We start from the raw sequence: 16,394 nt of genomic DNA, 5'->3' as shown, positions 1-16,394 counted from the left end.
TTCATAGTAGTGTCAGTGTGTTGCACAACAGGTAATCCGTTATAAATGAAAATGATATTTATCCTTTATTTTTTTAACGTTTGTTTTGCTCTGTTCGCCAAAATTAAAGTTTGCCTTTTTCCAGTATATTTTTTTTATGAAATAATGTTTTTAAAAACCTCTTTTGGCTTCCTGGACAGAACATTTTGTAATACTAGAATACCAGAGTCTTACCCAAAAGTATCTCTTCATTTTGGAATATCAAAGGCTTGTCTATAGCTAGAGTCACTATTAGTTGTACATACAATATTATATTAAGTTTAATTTTAAATATTAATGTAAAACATCGATTTAAAACAATGGTTTTACTTGAGTCTTTACCAGTTTTTTTATAACTAATTTTGAATGAATTTATATTTGTAACATATCTGAGCAAACTTTCTCTACAGACTTTCCAATATGATGATATTAATAGCAGCCCTTGCAACTGTTTGCCAAGCAGCGCAATTTGAAATTACTAATCACGCAGGAGGACCCGTTTGGATAGGTATCCAAGGGAATACTGGCAAGCCAGCTCTAGACAACGGAGGTTTCGCCTTAAACACTGGCCAGACGGTAAGATTTCATCGAAGGCAAAAGTCTTTTAATCGTACATATATTTATTTCCAGCGCACTGTTCAGTCACCTGACGACTGGGACGGTCGTTTCTGGGCTAGGACCTGGTGCGACCCCAACAACAACCACTGCCTCACCGGTGATTGCGGAAACAAACTGGAATGTGCCGGTAGCGGTGGTGTCCCACCAGCTACTCTGGCTGAAATTAAGCTCAAAGGATATGGTGGTCTCGACACCTACGACATCTCCTTGGTTGATGGATTTAATATTATGGCATCTGTAAGTAAATTACTTGAGTGGTGATCTGGCTTTACTTGAATAATAGTAAAATAAAGGTTTAATGCTGTTAAATAAGAAAGAATATTATAACGTAGTTGAAAGTTCATTAAGTTTTAATGGAGAAGGTAAAATTTAGTTTATTCAGTCAAAAGTGAAGTCAGGTTTGATCACAAGACAATGAAACAAAAAATATGAAGCCGGAAAGTCCAGATAGGCAGTCAAACAGCATCAGAGAATAGTGACAAATAGATGGAAGAAAGACAAGGATACAAGAAAAATTAGAATAACATGACAAGAAAATGGATAGACAATTAGAACAACGAGACGAAAAGATAGAAGAAGAATTAGAACCAGACAAACTCATGGAAGAAAAATTAGATCAACAACTTAAAAAATTAGAAGAGGCATGACTAAATAGTGTAGGAAAATGGAACGTATGAAGTGTAGGTACGGTAAGAAACTGAAAAGAAGGTAGAAGACATTGGAGAAGAAATAAAGGACAAGGTGAAGAATCAAGAAATTAATTAAGGGATTTTTTAGTTAATGTAAAACAGCGATTAGTGTTTTGAAATGAGAACATTGAAGAACGAAAACAAAGAAAGACCAAGTTGTTTGGAAAGAAAAGTCACATGAGGAAACATACAAGTCATAGCTCAACTGCTCAACTCAATGTCACCTATTAGATTGTCTACATAAAAAGAATGAATTCGGATCATCAAATTCCACTGGAGCAACTTCCAGAAACCATTGAATTTTCACCTCTCGCCACATTATGACAGTTGGAAACATACATTTTTCTTCCCAGAATTGATTCAGTAGCTGCAAATTATGTTCATAGGATCTTTTCGTTCTAAAACACAGGTTATAGATACGTTTTAACACTGCTGTTGCAATGTGAGTCTCCTTAACTTAATTTTTTTATTGAACATATGTTCTTTGTCTTCAGATGGAACCGGTGGGAGGGCAAGCTGACGGTAGTGCTCACAGCTGCAAGAGGACCGCCTGCACCACGGACATTAATCAGATTTGTCCAAATGAACTGAAGGTGACTAGTGAGCATGGAGTTGTTGCTTGCAAAAACGATAAAAGCCATGCCGATTTCTATAAGAAAGCCTGCCCAGACGCCTATAGCTTTGATTCCGACGACCCGTCGAGCACCTTCACCTGTAAGGCTAGTAAATATAAGATCAGTTTTGGATAAATGTCCCAAGTTTATCTAAATCGTATGCATGTGAAAGATATTCAAAGTACATGCAATTGTAAACCACTCTAATGGAGGTTAAATAAAGGTTAATCAAACATATGGGTTTTTTAATTCACCTCAAATATCATTTGAAAGATTGGTAACTATTGCAGTTGATTGAAATCCATAACTCAAGATGACCGTGTGGTTTCAAATGAAGTAATAATTAAAAATGGTGTACCTCAAGGATCTATCTTAGCCCCCCTGTTATTTGTATTATACACTACAGACGTTCATTTGCGTATTGCATTAAAAATGCATTGTTATGCAGATTATAATCAAATGGATGCATCCTTTAACCCGGAAAACAATATTTCTATTTTAATAAGATTCGTTTAAATTTAGTAATATTGTTCGACTGGTCTAAATAGAATGCTTTAACTTTAAATCTACATGAAGCTCCTGCTATGGACTTGGAACTTCAACTTCAAAATTAATAATGGTACATGTACCCATTTTAGCTATACAAGATTTTTTTTTTAATTTATTAAGGTAATGTAAAGAAATGCTTGGATCCGTTTTTCTCGGAAATGGAGCATATTATCGAAAGAAATAAAGAGTACCTTTTTATAGCGGAAATGATGTTCTATCATATGTTGGCGTCTGAGTTTGAAAATTTCGATAAGCAAAAAAATAGGGACAAATTTTAGCCGACGACCCCCCCAAATGAGACGCCCCTGACTAAAATTTTTCAAAAATTTTACGATAAACTATTTCTAGTATTAATGAGTGTTCATAGTGTCAACATTAATAATTTTCCTTCAACCCGTTTTGGAAATAGTTAAAAAAAAATTTTTTGAGGCCCCATTGAGGGGGTCGTAGCTCCCTTAGGAAGAGTTTCCCGAACCATGTTTATATGAAAAAATGTTTTTATTTTTACATTTTAGAAAACACTGACAACTAATGCTAAACTAAAACTGAAATCAACAGTCTCGTTGATTTTATCTTTGTTCGATTACTGTGATACTATTTTTGGGCAATATCTGACTGTAAAATACAAGTTATACAAAATTCGTGTACGATATATGAACAGAAGTCAAGAAGAGAGATCATATCACTCCTTATTTTGTTTTAAAATGAGTGGTTCAAAATGGAAGTAAGTAATTCATTATATAAGTTCAATACGTAAAGTCATAAATAAGAACGATCCACCATATCTTAAATCTAAATTAAAACTTGGTAGTGATGTACTCGATAGAGATCTGTAAAATGGACTTCTACCGACTGGACTTGTATATAACTTATTTTCATTTTGTTTAAGTATCGTTTCCTTATTTAGATTCGGAACCTTTACTATTGTAAAGCATTGAACCTGTTTCGAGGTAATAGTTCATTTAAAAGTAAAGTTAAAGAATTATTTACGGACAACCAAAACAATGGTAATAAGTAAATTTACCATATACGTATAGTTATATGTCTCTAATAGAATTAAGCTTTCTTTGTTTTTTTTTTCAATCTATTCGCTACTGTCAAAAATATAAAGTAGTAGAAGATTTTAGTAATAAAATAAACACCTTTTTGGTCTGATTTGTTCCAAATCACTTGGTTTTCATCAAAGGCTCTTGAAGTATAATCCATTTGCTTTTGCACAATTCATATGTAATGGGATATTGAAGTTCTCGCTGTTCGTGAAAATTAATGCTTTATTGAGTCCTGATCAACTCGTAATGATCCTGTAAGGTCATAGCTAGCGTCTGACATGAGTCTTCACGAAGTGATACCTCCAATCCTTCACATTCAAACTGTTTCGGTGCACCGCTGCGTTCTTTGTCTTCAACATCAAAATAATTATTTTTGAAGCTTCTAAACCAATCTCTGCATATTGTTTGCGACAGAACATAGTCGCCGTAAGTCTTACCAAGACTCCTGTGCACTTCAACTGCAGCCAATATCCTTGGCAGGAAAAATGACCTCGGATGGAGCGGGGTCGAGTGGGATTATCGCTCTTTACCTACTTCATCGCTGTAGGCCCGGACGCCTCGTAGAGGTGGGCCCTTTCCCCGTCATTCCGGACCGCCAACGCGGCCGGATTGGATCGGTTCGTGGGGCCTCCTCCTGTCCTGGCTGGGCCCCGCCGGCTAGGGCCCTTTCTTCTGGCGCTCTTCTTTCTTCGCCGGCTCGTCTGTGTATACCCCCGGGGGTGTCGTGTATCGGTCGCAAACGACGACTGTCGTTTGCGACCGGGGTGGTGGTTTTGGGTGAGGTCGTGCAGCTATGCAGCTTAGGAAGCGCTTTGCTAAGGTGGCCCTTAGGCTAGCGCGGGAGGGGAGAGTGGGATAAGGTGAACTAAAGCGCGCGCCAATATCCTTGGCAGGAAAAATGACCTCGGATGGAGCGGGGTCGAGCGGGATTATCGCTCTTTACCCACTTCATCGCTGTAGGCCCGGACGCCTCGTAGAGGTAGGCCCTTTCCCCGTCATTCCGGACCGCCAACGCGGCCGGATTGGATCGGTTCGTGGGGCCTCCTCCTGTCCTGGCTGGGCCCCGCCGGCTAGGGCCCTTTCTTCTGGCGCTCTTCTTTCTTCGCCGGCTCGTCTGTGTATACCCCCGGGGGTGTCGTGTATCGGTCGCAAACGACTTCAACTGCAGATTTCTTCTGAATAAATTAATACTTCTCTATCTTAAGCTGTATGCGTGCAGTTTTGGTAACGCCATCTGTTGGAGAACAGGGAGAACTTATTCAACGTCCCTATATTTTATATGTGCCAAGGCCAAGGCAAACAAATGCTTGCTTTATAAATTGAGTTATTGTAAAAGTGAGTAGTTGATTGTGTGTAAAATATTGCCAGCATTATGTAAACAGGGACAGCTGATTATGGATTATTAATTGTACTAATTACTTCGTAAAAGCCTTTAACTATCAATTCTTGCTAGAAGTACATGTAAAAGTGCAATCATGTTTGCAACGATATCAATTTCCATAACCTATAAGAGTCGCCACTTACAAATGCCCATATATCAAGTCAATATCTTCTATAGTTTTTAACATTACGCAACAGTCGACATATATTACATAGGTATACAGGGTGTAACGTAAAGGTTGGGAATAAATTAACCATTGGATTTTTTACTTAAAAAAATAAATATTTGTCATATAAAGTTATGCTGTACGGGTCATCTTTTCAAAGCTACAGGGTGTTAAAGAATTTCAAAAAATTTAGCTTTTTAATATCATTTTCAATGCAAAAGTATTTTTTTCAATGCCCATTTGACCATGTTCGGTGCTGCGTCACAGCATACTGCATAATGTTTTTGTTATTTTTATTTTCCGATGTTAGAAGTGGGGAAAATGGTATTTACAAGTTTTATTTACGGAAAAATTATAAGAGCTGAAAATAAGACGCAAAAGGGTAATTTTGTTTAAAATAAAAAGTTGATCATAAAAAAATATTAAAAAAATGTTTTTACCAGTAGCATACCACAATTTTGTTCGAAAAACATTACGGTACAATCCGTATGCACGCCACTGAGTAACTTACAAAGTCAGTCTTTTTCCTATTACTAGGGTATTATGAAATTAAGCTATTGCTAAAATTTCGTTCCATTATCTTATAATGTTCGAAAGTTATTGGAGAAAAACTAAATTTTTTGAAGCTTTTTAGTGCCCTGTAGCTTGGAAAATAAAACCCGTAGAGCATAACTTCATATGAGAAAAATTTATTTTTTAAACCAAAAAATCCACCATTTAATTTATTCCCAACCTTTACGTTACACCCAGTATATTTTGAAGGCCTTCTAAAGTAACTATTTAATTTGAAAATTTTGGATCTTATTGCTTTCCTAGTTTATTTGCAGAGCTATAGGAAAATAGAAACACTCTATTAACGCCATTTTTGATCCTCTAGTCAGTTATGTTTCAGATTTTTATTGCAACGTTTCGTATTTTAGCCACCATCATCAGTTAGTTTACTTTTTTAATACTTCTGTTAATGTTTTCACGCCATTGTACTGTATAGTGACGCTTCTGATTAATATACTCAGTATCAATGTTATTTTTTTCAAAGATGTTGATGCCCTTAAATAATTTTATATCCAAAAACTTCCATAAATTATCAAAACATGAACAAATAATGAAATCTTAAGAAGACATTTTATACTAATACAAATATTAACTCTGCTAAGATTTGTTTATTTTTTGATAACTTAAGACTGTACTGAAATAATAATTTTGGGAATTGTATGTATCATATCACAGGTCAGAAAGAGGATACAAGTTCATGTTAGTTTTTGAGTCAATATATTTGTATATAAATAACATATATTTATTTGTTTATCCACAATCACCTTATAATCGGACTTTTATCCATACATATGAACTGCGATACTTTATCCACTAGTGGAATAAAGTAACTTTATTTCACTAGTAGAATAATGAAAAAATAATAAACCTATATTTTCGGAACGCATAACATCTGCCGAAGTTTGTGAAGAATTTGTACAAGTTACGAATGTCTCTTCATGTAAGGAACAGCCAAGTTCCTTGTATTTTCCTTGCAATATGACGTTTGTTAGATATAGACTCCTTAACATAACTTTCTGCTACAGAAGAGCTTTTCCATCCACCATGCCGTTTGATGGTCGTAATATCAGCACCTGTATTGGCCAATAAAGTTGTTGAAGTGCGCCTCATACAATGGCCAGTACATGCTTCTGGATATGCGATATTCAGGAATGAAGCAACTATTGAGGGTACCTTCGCCAATGTGTTGATACCAACAGGTTGAGAAGTACATTTTTGATTGATGTGTATTAAAAAGAAATTGTCTTGTGTTAGGCGAATTGGGCGTAGAGAAATATATTTTCCGCATGTTTCAACAGCATTCAGGCAAAATCATTCTTCTATAATTGTAAATTTTCTTGAAATGCCCGTCTTGGTGTCAGGTATTGAAACAAGTAGGTAACTGCCAACGTTCTGTACGTCACTAATTTTCAAATTTGTCAATTCGCACCATCGACGGGCACGAGAAATCCCCATTATTAGTGCAACCTAAAATAATTCAACGTTCACTATACAGGGTCGGAAAGTCCCCATGGTTCATCGGCTGTCACGTGAGAGCGATAAAGAAAGTCATAGAAATCCGTGCGATAGAGAAACATGCTGCTTAAAACACTTATACAATAAATAACTATTGTTTATTTATGTATTCCTTATTTTATGTAATACCATCCAACAGGAAAATCCAGATACAAAGTTACATTATTAGTCTACATGCAAAGGTAATAACACGTATTATCTGCAGTCAATATAAAATATGATAATCATAATAAAAAAAACCACTGTGTGTATTGGAAATACCTTTACGATGAGGATTAACTGGAATATAATCAGCCATTGGGAAGTATTCCTTGTATTTACTATATTTTATGTATAATGTGTTCCTGAATTAAAAGGTATCGGTAATGCAATAATCAGTAGCACCATACAGGGTACGAAAAGTTTTCTTGGAGCGTCTTCCACCATGAGGATTTCAATTGTAAGAAATGATATCTTAACTTATGATATTGTGGGAAACTACTCTGCGGACTAAAGCCCCGTCCAACATTGACCTACACCCAGCAGAATCATCTGACATGTACATGTACATTATATTCTATTTAGAAGATTTTTTCATTCTCTAGAAAATATATGATGAATCTAGAAAATGTTTCGCTTTAAGAAAAAATGTTACTATTTTTAAAACGTGTGATATTATGACATCGATGTTATTTCTGAGGTATTTCACTAAACGTTATTTTCGATATAATTAAGGATTTGTTACAATCATTATAGGAATTCGTTATTTTTGGTATCACTAAAGAATGATGGGGATAATTAAACGAGTTTCCTATTTGATAAATGATATAAAAATTTATTTCTGAAAACGGAAGCTGTTGAAGGTACAAAAATCGCTTATAAAACTATAACACCTTACTTTATTATTATTTGTATAACATACGTCTCGAACAGGTTCCGACACGTCAGAAATATGGCACCAACTTAGATGTTATCTTGCAATTCAAATCTCAAGAAGTGGGACCAACATTTCTGCTAATTTGTTACCAGAACAGACGTACCTACGTTAACAAACTTAGATGCCAAAGGTGACCCTGTACTTGTTGGCTTTGCAGGTGAAGGTGCTCTTGTGATCATCGTAAGCGTAGCTGTACGCATCCGGACAAGCATTCTTAAAATAGGCTGGATAATTTGTTGGCCAATCCGAAGCCCTACAGGTTTCCGGTCTGTTATGAGCGCCGCGGCAGCAATATTGGTCGGTGTTGAACGCCAGACAGGCAGATTTGCATCCTATGACTCCGTTTGGTGTGTTCAGCTTCAGAGGACCTGGACAGGCGTCGTTAAGGTGGCGAGCGCAGGCTGATCTCTTGCAGCTGTACTGGCCGCCGTCCCCAGCGCCTCCAACAGGCTCGATCTGAAACGATAAATGTCAAATAAACTATTTAAATTACTGCGCAACTATTGTCAGTGAGGTATAACTGGCGACATCTGGCGGTGGCGCAACTCGCTCCGAGAATTAAACGAGAATTGGTAATTCATGTGTTTACTTACACTTGCTGGAATGTTGAAGCCGTCGACAAGGGAGATGTCGTAGTAGTCGAGACCACCATGTCCTTTAAGTTTAATTTCTGCCAATGTGGCTGGTGGTGCTCCTCCATTGCCTCCACATTCTATCTTGTTTCCACAGTCGCCGGTCAAGCAGTGTTTGCTGTTGGGGTCGCACCAGGTCCTCGCCCAGAAACGACCAGCCCAGTCGTCCGGGGAATTGACGGTGCGCTGAAAAATAGTGTTGCGTTATTCAATATTATAAACAAGTTGCAAATTATGGATACAAAGTGTTGTTGCGTATTTAAGGCACATGTTTTTTTAAGTAAGATACTTTTTTGGGAAATACCACTAGATTTTTTACTGAGACTGATAAAGAAAGGCAAAATTCACCGAACAGATGTACAAATACGTTAAAATGTATGTATATCGAGCATCTTCAGAGGTATTTGAATAAAAGTAATATTTTTTTAAAACCTCAACATTTCGTATCTCGAATCTCTTAAGGAGCAACATCCCTGAATTTTAGTGTGCAATGCAAATTTTATTTTTCAAAAAATAATCTAAAATACATTCTATGGTCCTGGTGGCATCATTGTACAAATGCCTCTCCCATACACTTCAACCATAAAGTTGAAGATGTATACAGAATTATTCTTTAAAATTATCAGTAGGATCTTACCGATTGTCCTTTTTCCAGGACGAATCCTCCCCTTTCTAGCGGTGGCTTTCCATCATTGCTTTGAATACCCACCCAGACTGGCCCTCCTTCTCGATTGACAATTTCAAACTGAGCCGCTTGGCAAGCGGCTACGAAACCTACCACCAAAACTACTTTCAGCATCCTGATAAATTTACCTATAACAGATTAGAACATTATAGTCAATCATACTATAAAATATGTATAAAAGTGTTAATTATACTCGACTTTGCTTTACTGCGTTTAAAGACAATGAAAGATTACCTTTCGCGTTGGTCGCTACAACACAACTGTTATTTTAATCCAGCTGATGGTGTTTATATAGTGAAAAACAAGTGTAATGTCTGTGTATTTCCATATTGTAATAAGGTGGTGATACGGCGAACATTCTTAGAACCGAATACCGACATGAAACACTGTGTGAGAGTAAGGGAAGCGAGCATTTTTTCATAAATTATATTAATAGTGTAATACACTTCTAGCATTTAACTTTAATACCTCCCTTTTGATTAAATTTAATTGGTAGTTATCTAATCAAGTCCAAGTTATAAATTAGATGTGTCACACTATTGAAGGCCATGGATATAACTTTTCGAAATAAAAAACGCAAGATAATGTCGTTACGGCCTTATTCTTTGTGGAAACAAATTTTCGTGAGCAAATTCTCATCATACATGGGGACAAAATAGATCTTACCTCTATTCAAAGCTGCTTTGAAGACGTAAAACTTGGGGTAAAAAATGTGGTTTTCTCCAAGTAATCTTAAAATGTGTTTTCTATTCAATAGAAATTTGATATGTTTGTGCAGATGTCACTTTTCGAGACGGTAATCGAAGTTATTGCATTTGCAAAAATGAGTTATCATCTACAGACTTGAGTTGCATCATAGTCTTAGCTAGGAATCTTTGATCTGCCCTTGTTGTTCTTGTGCTAATCTCTGTGAGGGCGGACCCGCTATCAGAACCCCTGGGCCATCCCTGATACTAATTTCGGTTGTTGTTGGTGTCAATTAAGTCATCTACAGTAAAAAATGTGAGTATACTTGCTTAGGTGTGGCTTAATTCTCCCATTTTTGTAAATGCAATAACTTCAATTACTATGTCATAAAGTGATAGCTGTTTTGAGATATGCCAAACCCATATTTTGTTTTTTTTTCCGAGTATGTGTTTTAAATTAAAGATAATATATGTATACTTTATACATATATAAGTATATACATTTTATAATTTTTTTATGAGTGGTTATTCCGATAAACAACACGTAAAAATAACATTGTCGTTATTTTTTTTATCTGCTGTAAGTGTATAATTGATGGGGTTTATGCATATTATGAAATTGTCAGAAATATATAATTTTATGCATAATATTATTGACATGTGAGGTGTGTCAACTATAACTTTTTTTAAGAGTTTAACCAGTTAGATAAAAGCATTTTTTCTTACAATTCGAACATTGTCAAATTCATCCTATGTTCCCAGTTTTGTTGGATACTCCTGATTTCCAAAAAGGCAAGACAGTTTTGAAGCCTAGTGAAGAATATTTAATACCGAGTCAAATTTGTTCCATATTTTATTTCAGCTCCATGTTATATGCAGAAAATCATTTACAGAACATGAATTAAGTAAATGTGATACTTAGAAAATCGTTATAGTCGTTGTAGTATTATCTATAACAACGTAGTGGGAAACGAGATATTAACACAATTAGGTATACATATATAAATATTCCAAGAATGACTGAATTATTCAACTGCATTAAAAACTATTTAGAAACTACTTCTTATCGATTCTGTTAAACGCCAAATAGCGGACATGGATTTACCATGATGACGAATTATGATAATATATTAATTAATTTTGCTTCAGTTATATGGAATCCTCAATATAATATATACAGGGTGGCCAAATGAAAACGAAACAGAGCCATTTTCAGGAACTGCGTCAAGATTGTATGTAGAAAAACGCTCAGACCCGGCGATTTTAGATTAAAAGGGGACATTCTTTGCTGGTATTTTCGACTCCGCCACTTTCACCTCCAAGCAAGGGTAAGCATCACCCCAAAATCTTTAAATGGCATTGGGGGTTGAGTAATATTTCTTTTGAAAGCTCTTACAATTCTCTTTACAACAGACTTTAAATTTTATAATTCCGCAAAATACTTATTAGAATTTTGATTTTATAGTTGAAACTTATGTACGAACAATTAATTAGTAACGGTAAAAATGTCAGTCATTCGAGTTAAGTACGCCAATGGTATAAATTTAGTATTTTTTGCGTTACATTGGCTTTTGGCGAGTTGTTATCCCTTTCGTGAATTGTAAAAAATTAATGCTATACACATAGAATGAACGCGAAATTAGTGGATTTCAAATTATTTTCTAGTATTATTTTTGAAAATTAAACACTATGGTTTAATTTATTCCATTGCGGAAAGGGTAAATATCATTTCGTTTTACTTTATGAACACTAAATGTGCGAATAGAACAGCTCATCTATTTAATAACAACATCAAGATCGACATGTCATGAGGAAGTATGTTCTAGAGTTAGTAAAACAAATTCAAGAGACGGAACGTAGCCAATAAAAAACGAGAAATTGAAAAACCTATAGTTAATGAAGCTAGTTTTGGGACAAGTTCATCTTGATCCTACATTAAGTACGAGGAAGCTGGCATCTGTGTCTGGGATCAACCGAACTAGCATACAAACCATTTTAAAGAAGAATAAATTCCATCCATACAAAATACATTTAGTCTAGGAACTTCATGAGGATGATTATGACCGCCGTTTGCTATTTTGCGAAATAATGAGTGAACGACCAGGGAACGATCCACAGTTCCTTTTTAACATCTGTTTTTCTGATGAATGCAGTTTTTTGTCACAAATTTTTTTCATCATTTGGAAAACGGAACATGCACACCAGACGTGATGGCTATCAATTAAAAAAATTGTCATTATCTAGCTATCTCCATGTTTTATCTCATTGAATGAATAGGATGGGTACTATATAAAGTCTATGCGCTAATGTAATCCATATTCCATCAAAATGTTCAAACTTGTGGTAGTGGCTGCTGTCTTGGCGACTGTTTATGCTGTCGAGTTCGAATTTAAGAACTTGGAAATCGGCGACGTCTGGGTCGGTATTCAGGGAAATAGTGGTAAAGAAGCTTTGGAAGGAGGCGGCTTCGTCCTAGCCCCTTATGCATCGGTAAGAGAAATGTCGATTTTTTTTATGAAAACTGTATTAGGAAAAATTTTAATTAATGCATTGGCTAAATTTTGTATTGGTTTAATATTATAGCTGTAGGTAGGAACAAGAATTTATTGGTTTCAATATGTAAGTTTTTTTTGCATTAGCCTTTCCAATTTAGACAGATCCTTTTTTATTTTAGATTATTTTACTTGCTACCTTACCTAAGGAATGTATATTCAACATATTTTAAAGAATATATTTATACACAAGGTGGTCTTTAAGTGTGTTCATAATAAAATGAAGCTTTTTAGGAACTACTACTACAAAATTTCTTTAAATCTTTTCAGGTTCATTTTATACAGTTAAAATTCAATCAACCCCTTTCTCCTTTTTTATAGTAAAGTCTAACAAATATGAAAGTAATTTAAACTGTTTATTAAATTGTTTCAAGAATATTGTCCTACAAACATTTCATTACCATGTCATTGATTCTACATATCGTGGTAGATTTGTGGTTTGTTAGTATACCTTGTTTGAGAAATAAGGTCTATTTAATCTGGTGGTTTTTTATTCAAACAACGTCTAGCAGTGGAACAGAGGACAAACACTTTTATTTTTATTATTAATAGTGTTTTCCGGTGAATCATTAAATGATTATTATAAGATTCAAGGACTGTTGTTAAAAGTCAGTCATGTTTAATCGTAGATTTCTTTCAATAGGAAACAAAGGATAAATAACTAATTTGTTTTTTAAGATAAAAAAATAGCTCCCTAGACATGCCCTGAAATTATGAAACATAGGACCATACATTTTTACTAATATTAACAATGTTTATACAGGATGTGCCACGGTGACGAGACATTAGATATATTTCAGAAACTACTTGGATTTTAATTTTGAAAATTTGGGCATGCCTTTCTCAACTAAAATAATGGCTGTATATTATTGCAGTTTTGGATTCTACGTTAATTTTTAGGTGGACTAAAGGTTTCCTATTCTTTAAGTTAACCGTTTTTATATATTTAATTTGTATAAAAAAAAAATTAAAAAAGTACTGCCTAATTCAAAAAGACGTGTATTTTACAATAATAAAATTAGAGCTATAAAATTTATAGGGGACATAACTAAAACTCTAAGTTTCTCTGCCATAACTTCAAAATGACTTAATTTCGTACAGGGTGGTAGAAATTTAATGCCGAATTTAGTCGACTTTAAACCATCTTAACTTATTTTTTTTTAAATGGAACACCCTGTATATTTTTGCGCAACCTGATGAACAATTTTGTTCTCTTTCGAATGGTATAATGGTTCCCTATACATATCTCTTCTGGTTTTTAAGGTATTTACTGTTTTTGAAAACAAACACCTAATCTGTCGCCAGTTTATTGTCAATTTAACACATACAGCGAATGTTTATTTCAGTATTGTTTATTGATAAAGAATGTAAAACGTTAACATTTATTCAATTGCTGACATGCAATAATATACAGAGTGTTCTATTTAAAATAACGAAGATGACCTCAATTTGCAAAGTGCTAAGTGTTGTTATCTGAGAGGTATATGCTTGATAAAATAGATCCAATTTAGCTAAAACATTTTTTATCATATTTTCTTATTCGTCAATCTTGTCACCATGCATATTAAAACACTTCAAAGTTTAGCTTCAGTTTATTGACTCATTTCATGCTCGCTCTAATTTTTGTTAGATTAGAAACATAAAAGATAAATTATGAAACCAGAAATGTCCGGAAAATCTTCAATTTGGTATTGTTTCTATCAGAAACTTGGGAGAATTTCATTTACATCAAAATTCTGCTATAATTTTATTTTTTTGATAGAACAATTATTTAAAATTCCAAATTATTCTTTAAATCCCCGGAAAGTACTTCAGATTTTCGCGTAAGCGTATTACTCAAATTTAAGGAATTCTACTTCAATATTAGAATGTTTTAACGAAAAGGAATCCATAATTTGTTTTATTTGTTAATTTCGAATTAGATTTAGATATTTATTTCAAGTGGGAGAGTTAAAATTTTTAGTCCATACATTACAATTAATATTAAAATATTTTATATGAAATTTTATTTAAATATTAGAAGTGATTGTTGATTGTCGAAATCTCTAAGTAGCACTGATTGACGTTATTTATTTTAAATCATAACATTTTGGATATAAACAATAGTGTGTGACTCCTGTTGTAATAATTGATAAAAGAATAACACTAGCACTCAACAACATTTGTTTTTTTTATTTAATAACATCTTAAGAAACTGTTTTTTAGTTAGTTATTAAGAAATTATTATAAAAAAAATACTTTTCATTGTAATTTACGGTAAAGCATTGTATTGGATAATAATCAGAAAGTTTTGATGTCCATATGACTGATGAAAATAATGTGTCAAATATTACTACCAAAAATAAATATTTGACTTTATTTTAAAGTGACTTTATTTTATTTAATCTCATAAAATAGCTATCAACAAAAAGTTTTAATCTCACAAACAACTCTTTGAAATCAAGCCATATTTAGTTAAAAAATCATGCTTTTAGCGCGTCGTATCAGCTCCTGAAGACTGGGCTGGCCGTTTTTGGCCAAGGACCTGGTGCGACGCCGGCAGCAACCATTGCTTGACCGGCGACTGTGGAGACAGACTTCAATGCGGAGGTAACGGCGGTGCCCCACCAGCTTCCTTGGCTGAAATTACGCTGAAAGGAGCCGATGGTCTCGATTTCTACGACATCTCCCTGGTAGATGGTTTCAACCTTGCAATATCTGTAAGTTACATTGACATATAGAAGTTATATTAACGGATTCTTTTCGTCAGAATGGTTAAACAATTTCTTCGACTGATAAACACACTAAAATACCGGCCAGGGGGCTTAATCTCCTCTCGATTCGAAAATTGTTCGACCAGGCGTAATATTTTCTATTATTCTATAACAATGTTGACTTCCAGTTCGAGCCTGTCAATGGACAAGGTGACGGTGGCCAATACAGTTGCAAGAAAGCTAGCTGCGCTCGCCATCTCAATGACGACTGTCCCGATGCTCTGAAGCTGAACACCGACAGCGGCGTCGTCGGCTGCAAATCCGCTTGTTTGGCCTTCAACACCGATCAGTACTGTTGTCGCAACGCATATGGAACTCCCGACACCTGCAAATCCTCCGAATGGCCGGTAGACTATCCCTCTTTCTTCAAGAACGCTTGTCCGGATGCCTACAGCTACGCTTACGATGACCACAAGAGCACCTTCACTTGTAAGGCCGAAAAATACATCATCACCTTCGGTATCTAAGATTTTCAGTTCATTCTTATGTAATAATTATAACCGTAATTTGAATTGTATTGTATTAACGTATGTAATTATTTAAACCTATCAAATTCAACAGTGTACACTGTTTTACTAGTTTTTAATTCAAAATAAAGTAACAACTAACTCTTCTTTGATTAATAAAAGTAGTAGCTGTATAATCCTTACACACGAGCAATATATTAGTTAATAAAGAGTAAACGTTCATCGTGTTATTTTATTATACCTTTTGCAATTACCTAAACAATTTATACCTAAATAATTTACGAAGCCGAGTAAATGTAATGTTTAAATTAACAACGATTACGGTTTTTGCTGTAACACCTTTTGCCGATGAATTTCAAAAATGACGCTAGAAATGTGGTTCCATATTGCAATCAGGAAGATCGGTAAGAATAGTCGTCCAGCAAGTTACCAGAAGAAATGTTGAAAACTGATACTAATTTCGGTTGTTGTTGTTGTAATTCTCTAATATTTGTAAATGCAATGACTTCAATTACTATGTCATAAAGTGATAGCTGTTTTGAGATATGCCAA

At 34.6% G+C, this 16,394-nt stretch overlaps 2 protein-coding genes across 2 annotated transcripts; one reads left to right on the top strand and one right to left on the bottom strand.

Annotated features, from left to right (window-relative positions):
• The first annotated feature begins 428 nt into the window (after nt 1-428).
• On the top strand, nt 429-16,064 carry LOC108917431 (pathogenesis-related protein 5-like). Its single transcript, XM_023454956.1, has 6 exons — nt 429-594; nt 649-873; nt 1,820-2,071; nt 12,378-12,560; nt 15,097-15,321; nt 15,504-16,064. Exons 1-6 carry the CDS (start codon nt 439-441, stop codon nt 15,840-15,842), a joined length of 1,380 nt encoding a protein of 459 aa, XP_023310724.1. The 5' UTR covers nt 429-438; the 3' UTR covers nt 15,843-16,064.
• Nucleotides 7,942-9,727, bottom strand: LOC108917429 (pathogenesis-related protein 5-like). Its single transcript, XM_018724011.1, has 4 exons — nt 9,619-9,727; nt 9,337-9,512; nt 8,661-8,885; nt 7,942-8,523 (listed from the first exon to the last, which is right to left on the bottom strand). The coding sequence occupies exons 2-4, from the start codon at nt 9,496-9,498 to the stop codon at nt 8,185-8,187; spliced, it is 726 nt and encodes a 241-aa protein (XP_018579527.1). The 5' UTR covers nt 9,499-9,512; nt 9,619-9,727; the 3' UTR covers nt 7,942-8,184.
• Nucleotides 16,065-16,394: the final 330 nt, after the last annotated feature.

This window comes from Anoplophora glabripennis, unplaced genomic scaffold (assembly GCF_000390285.2).
Source record: "Anoplophora glabripennis isolate ALB-LARVAE unplaced genomic scaffold, Agla_2.0 scaffold4, whole genome shotgun sequence".
NCBI classification, from domain to species: Eukaryota; Metazoa; Arthropoda; class Insecta; order Coleoptera; family Cerambycidae; genus Anoplophora; species Anoplophora glabripennis.
The sequence above is the reverse complement of the archived record's forward strand: the minus strand, read 5'-3'. Positions and strand labels throughout refer to the sequence as shown.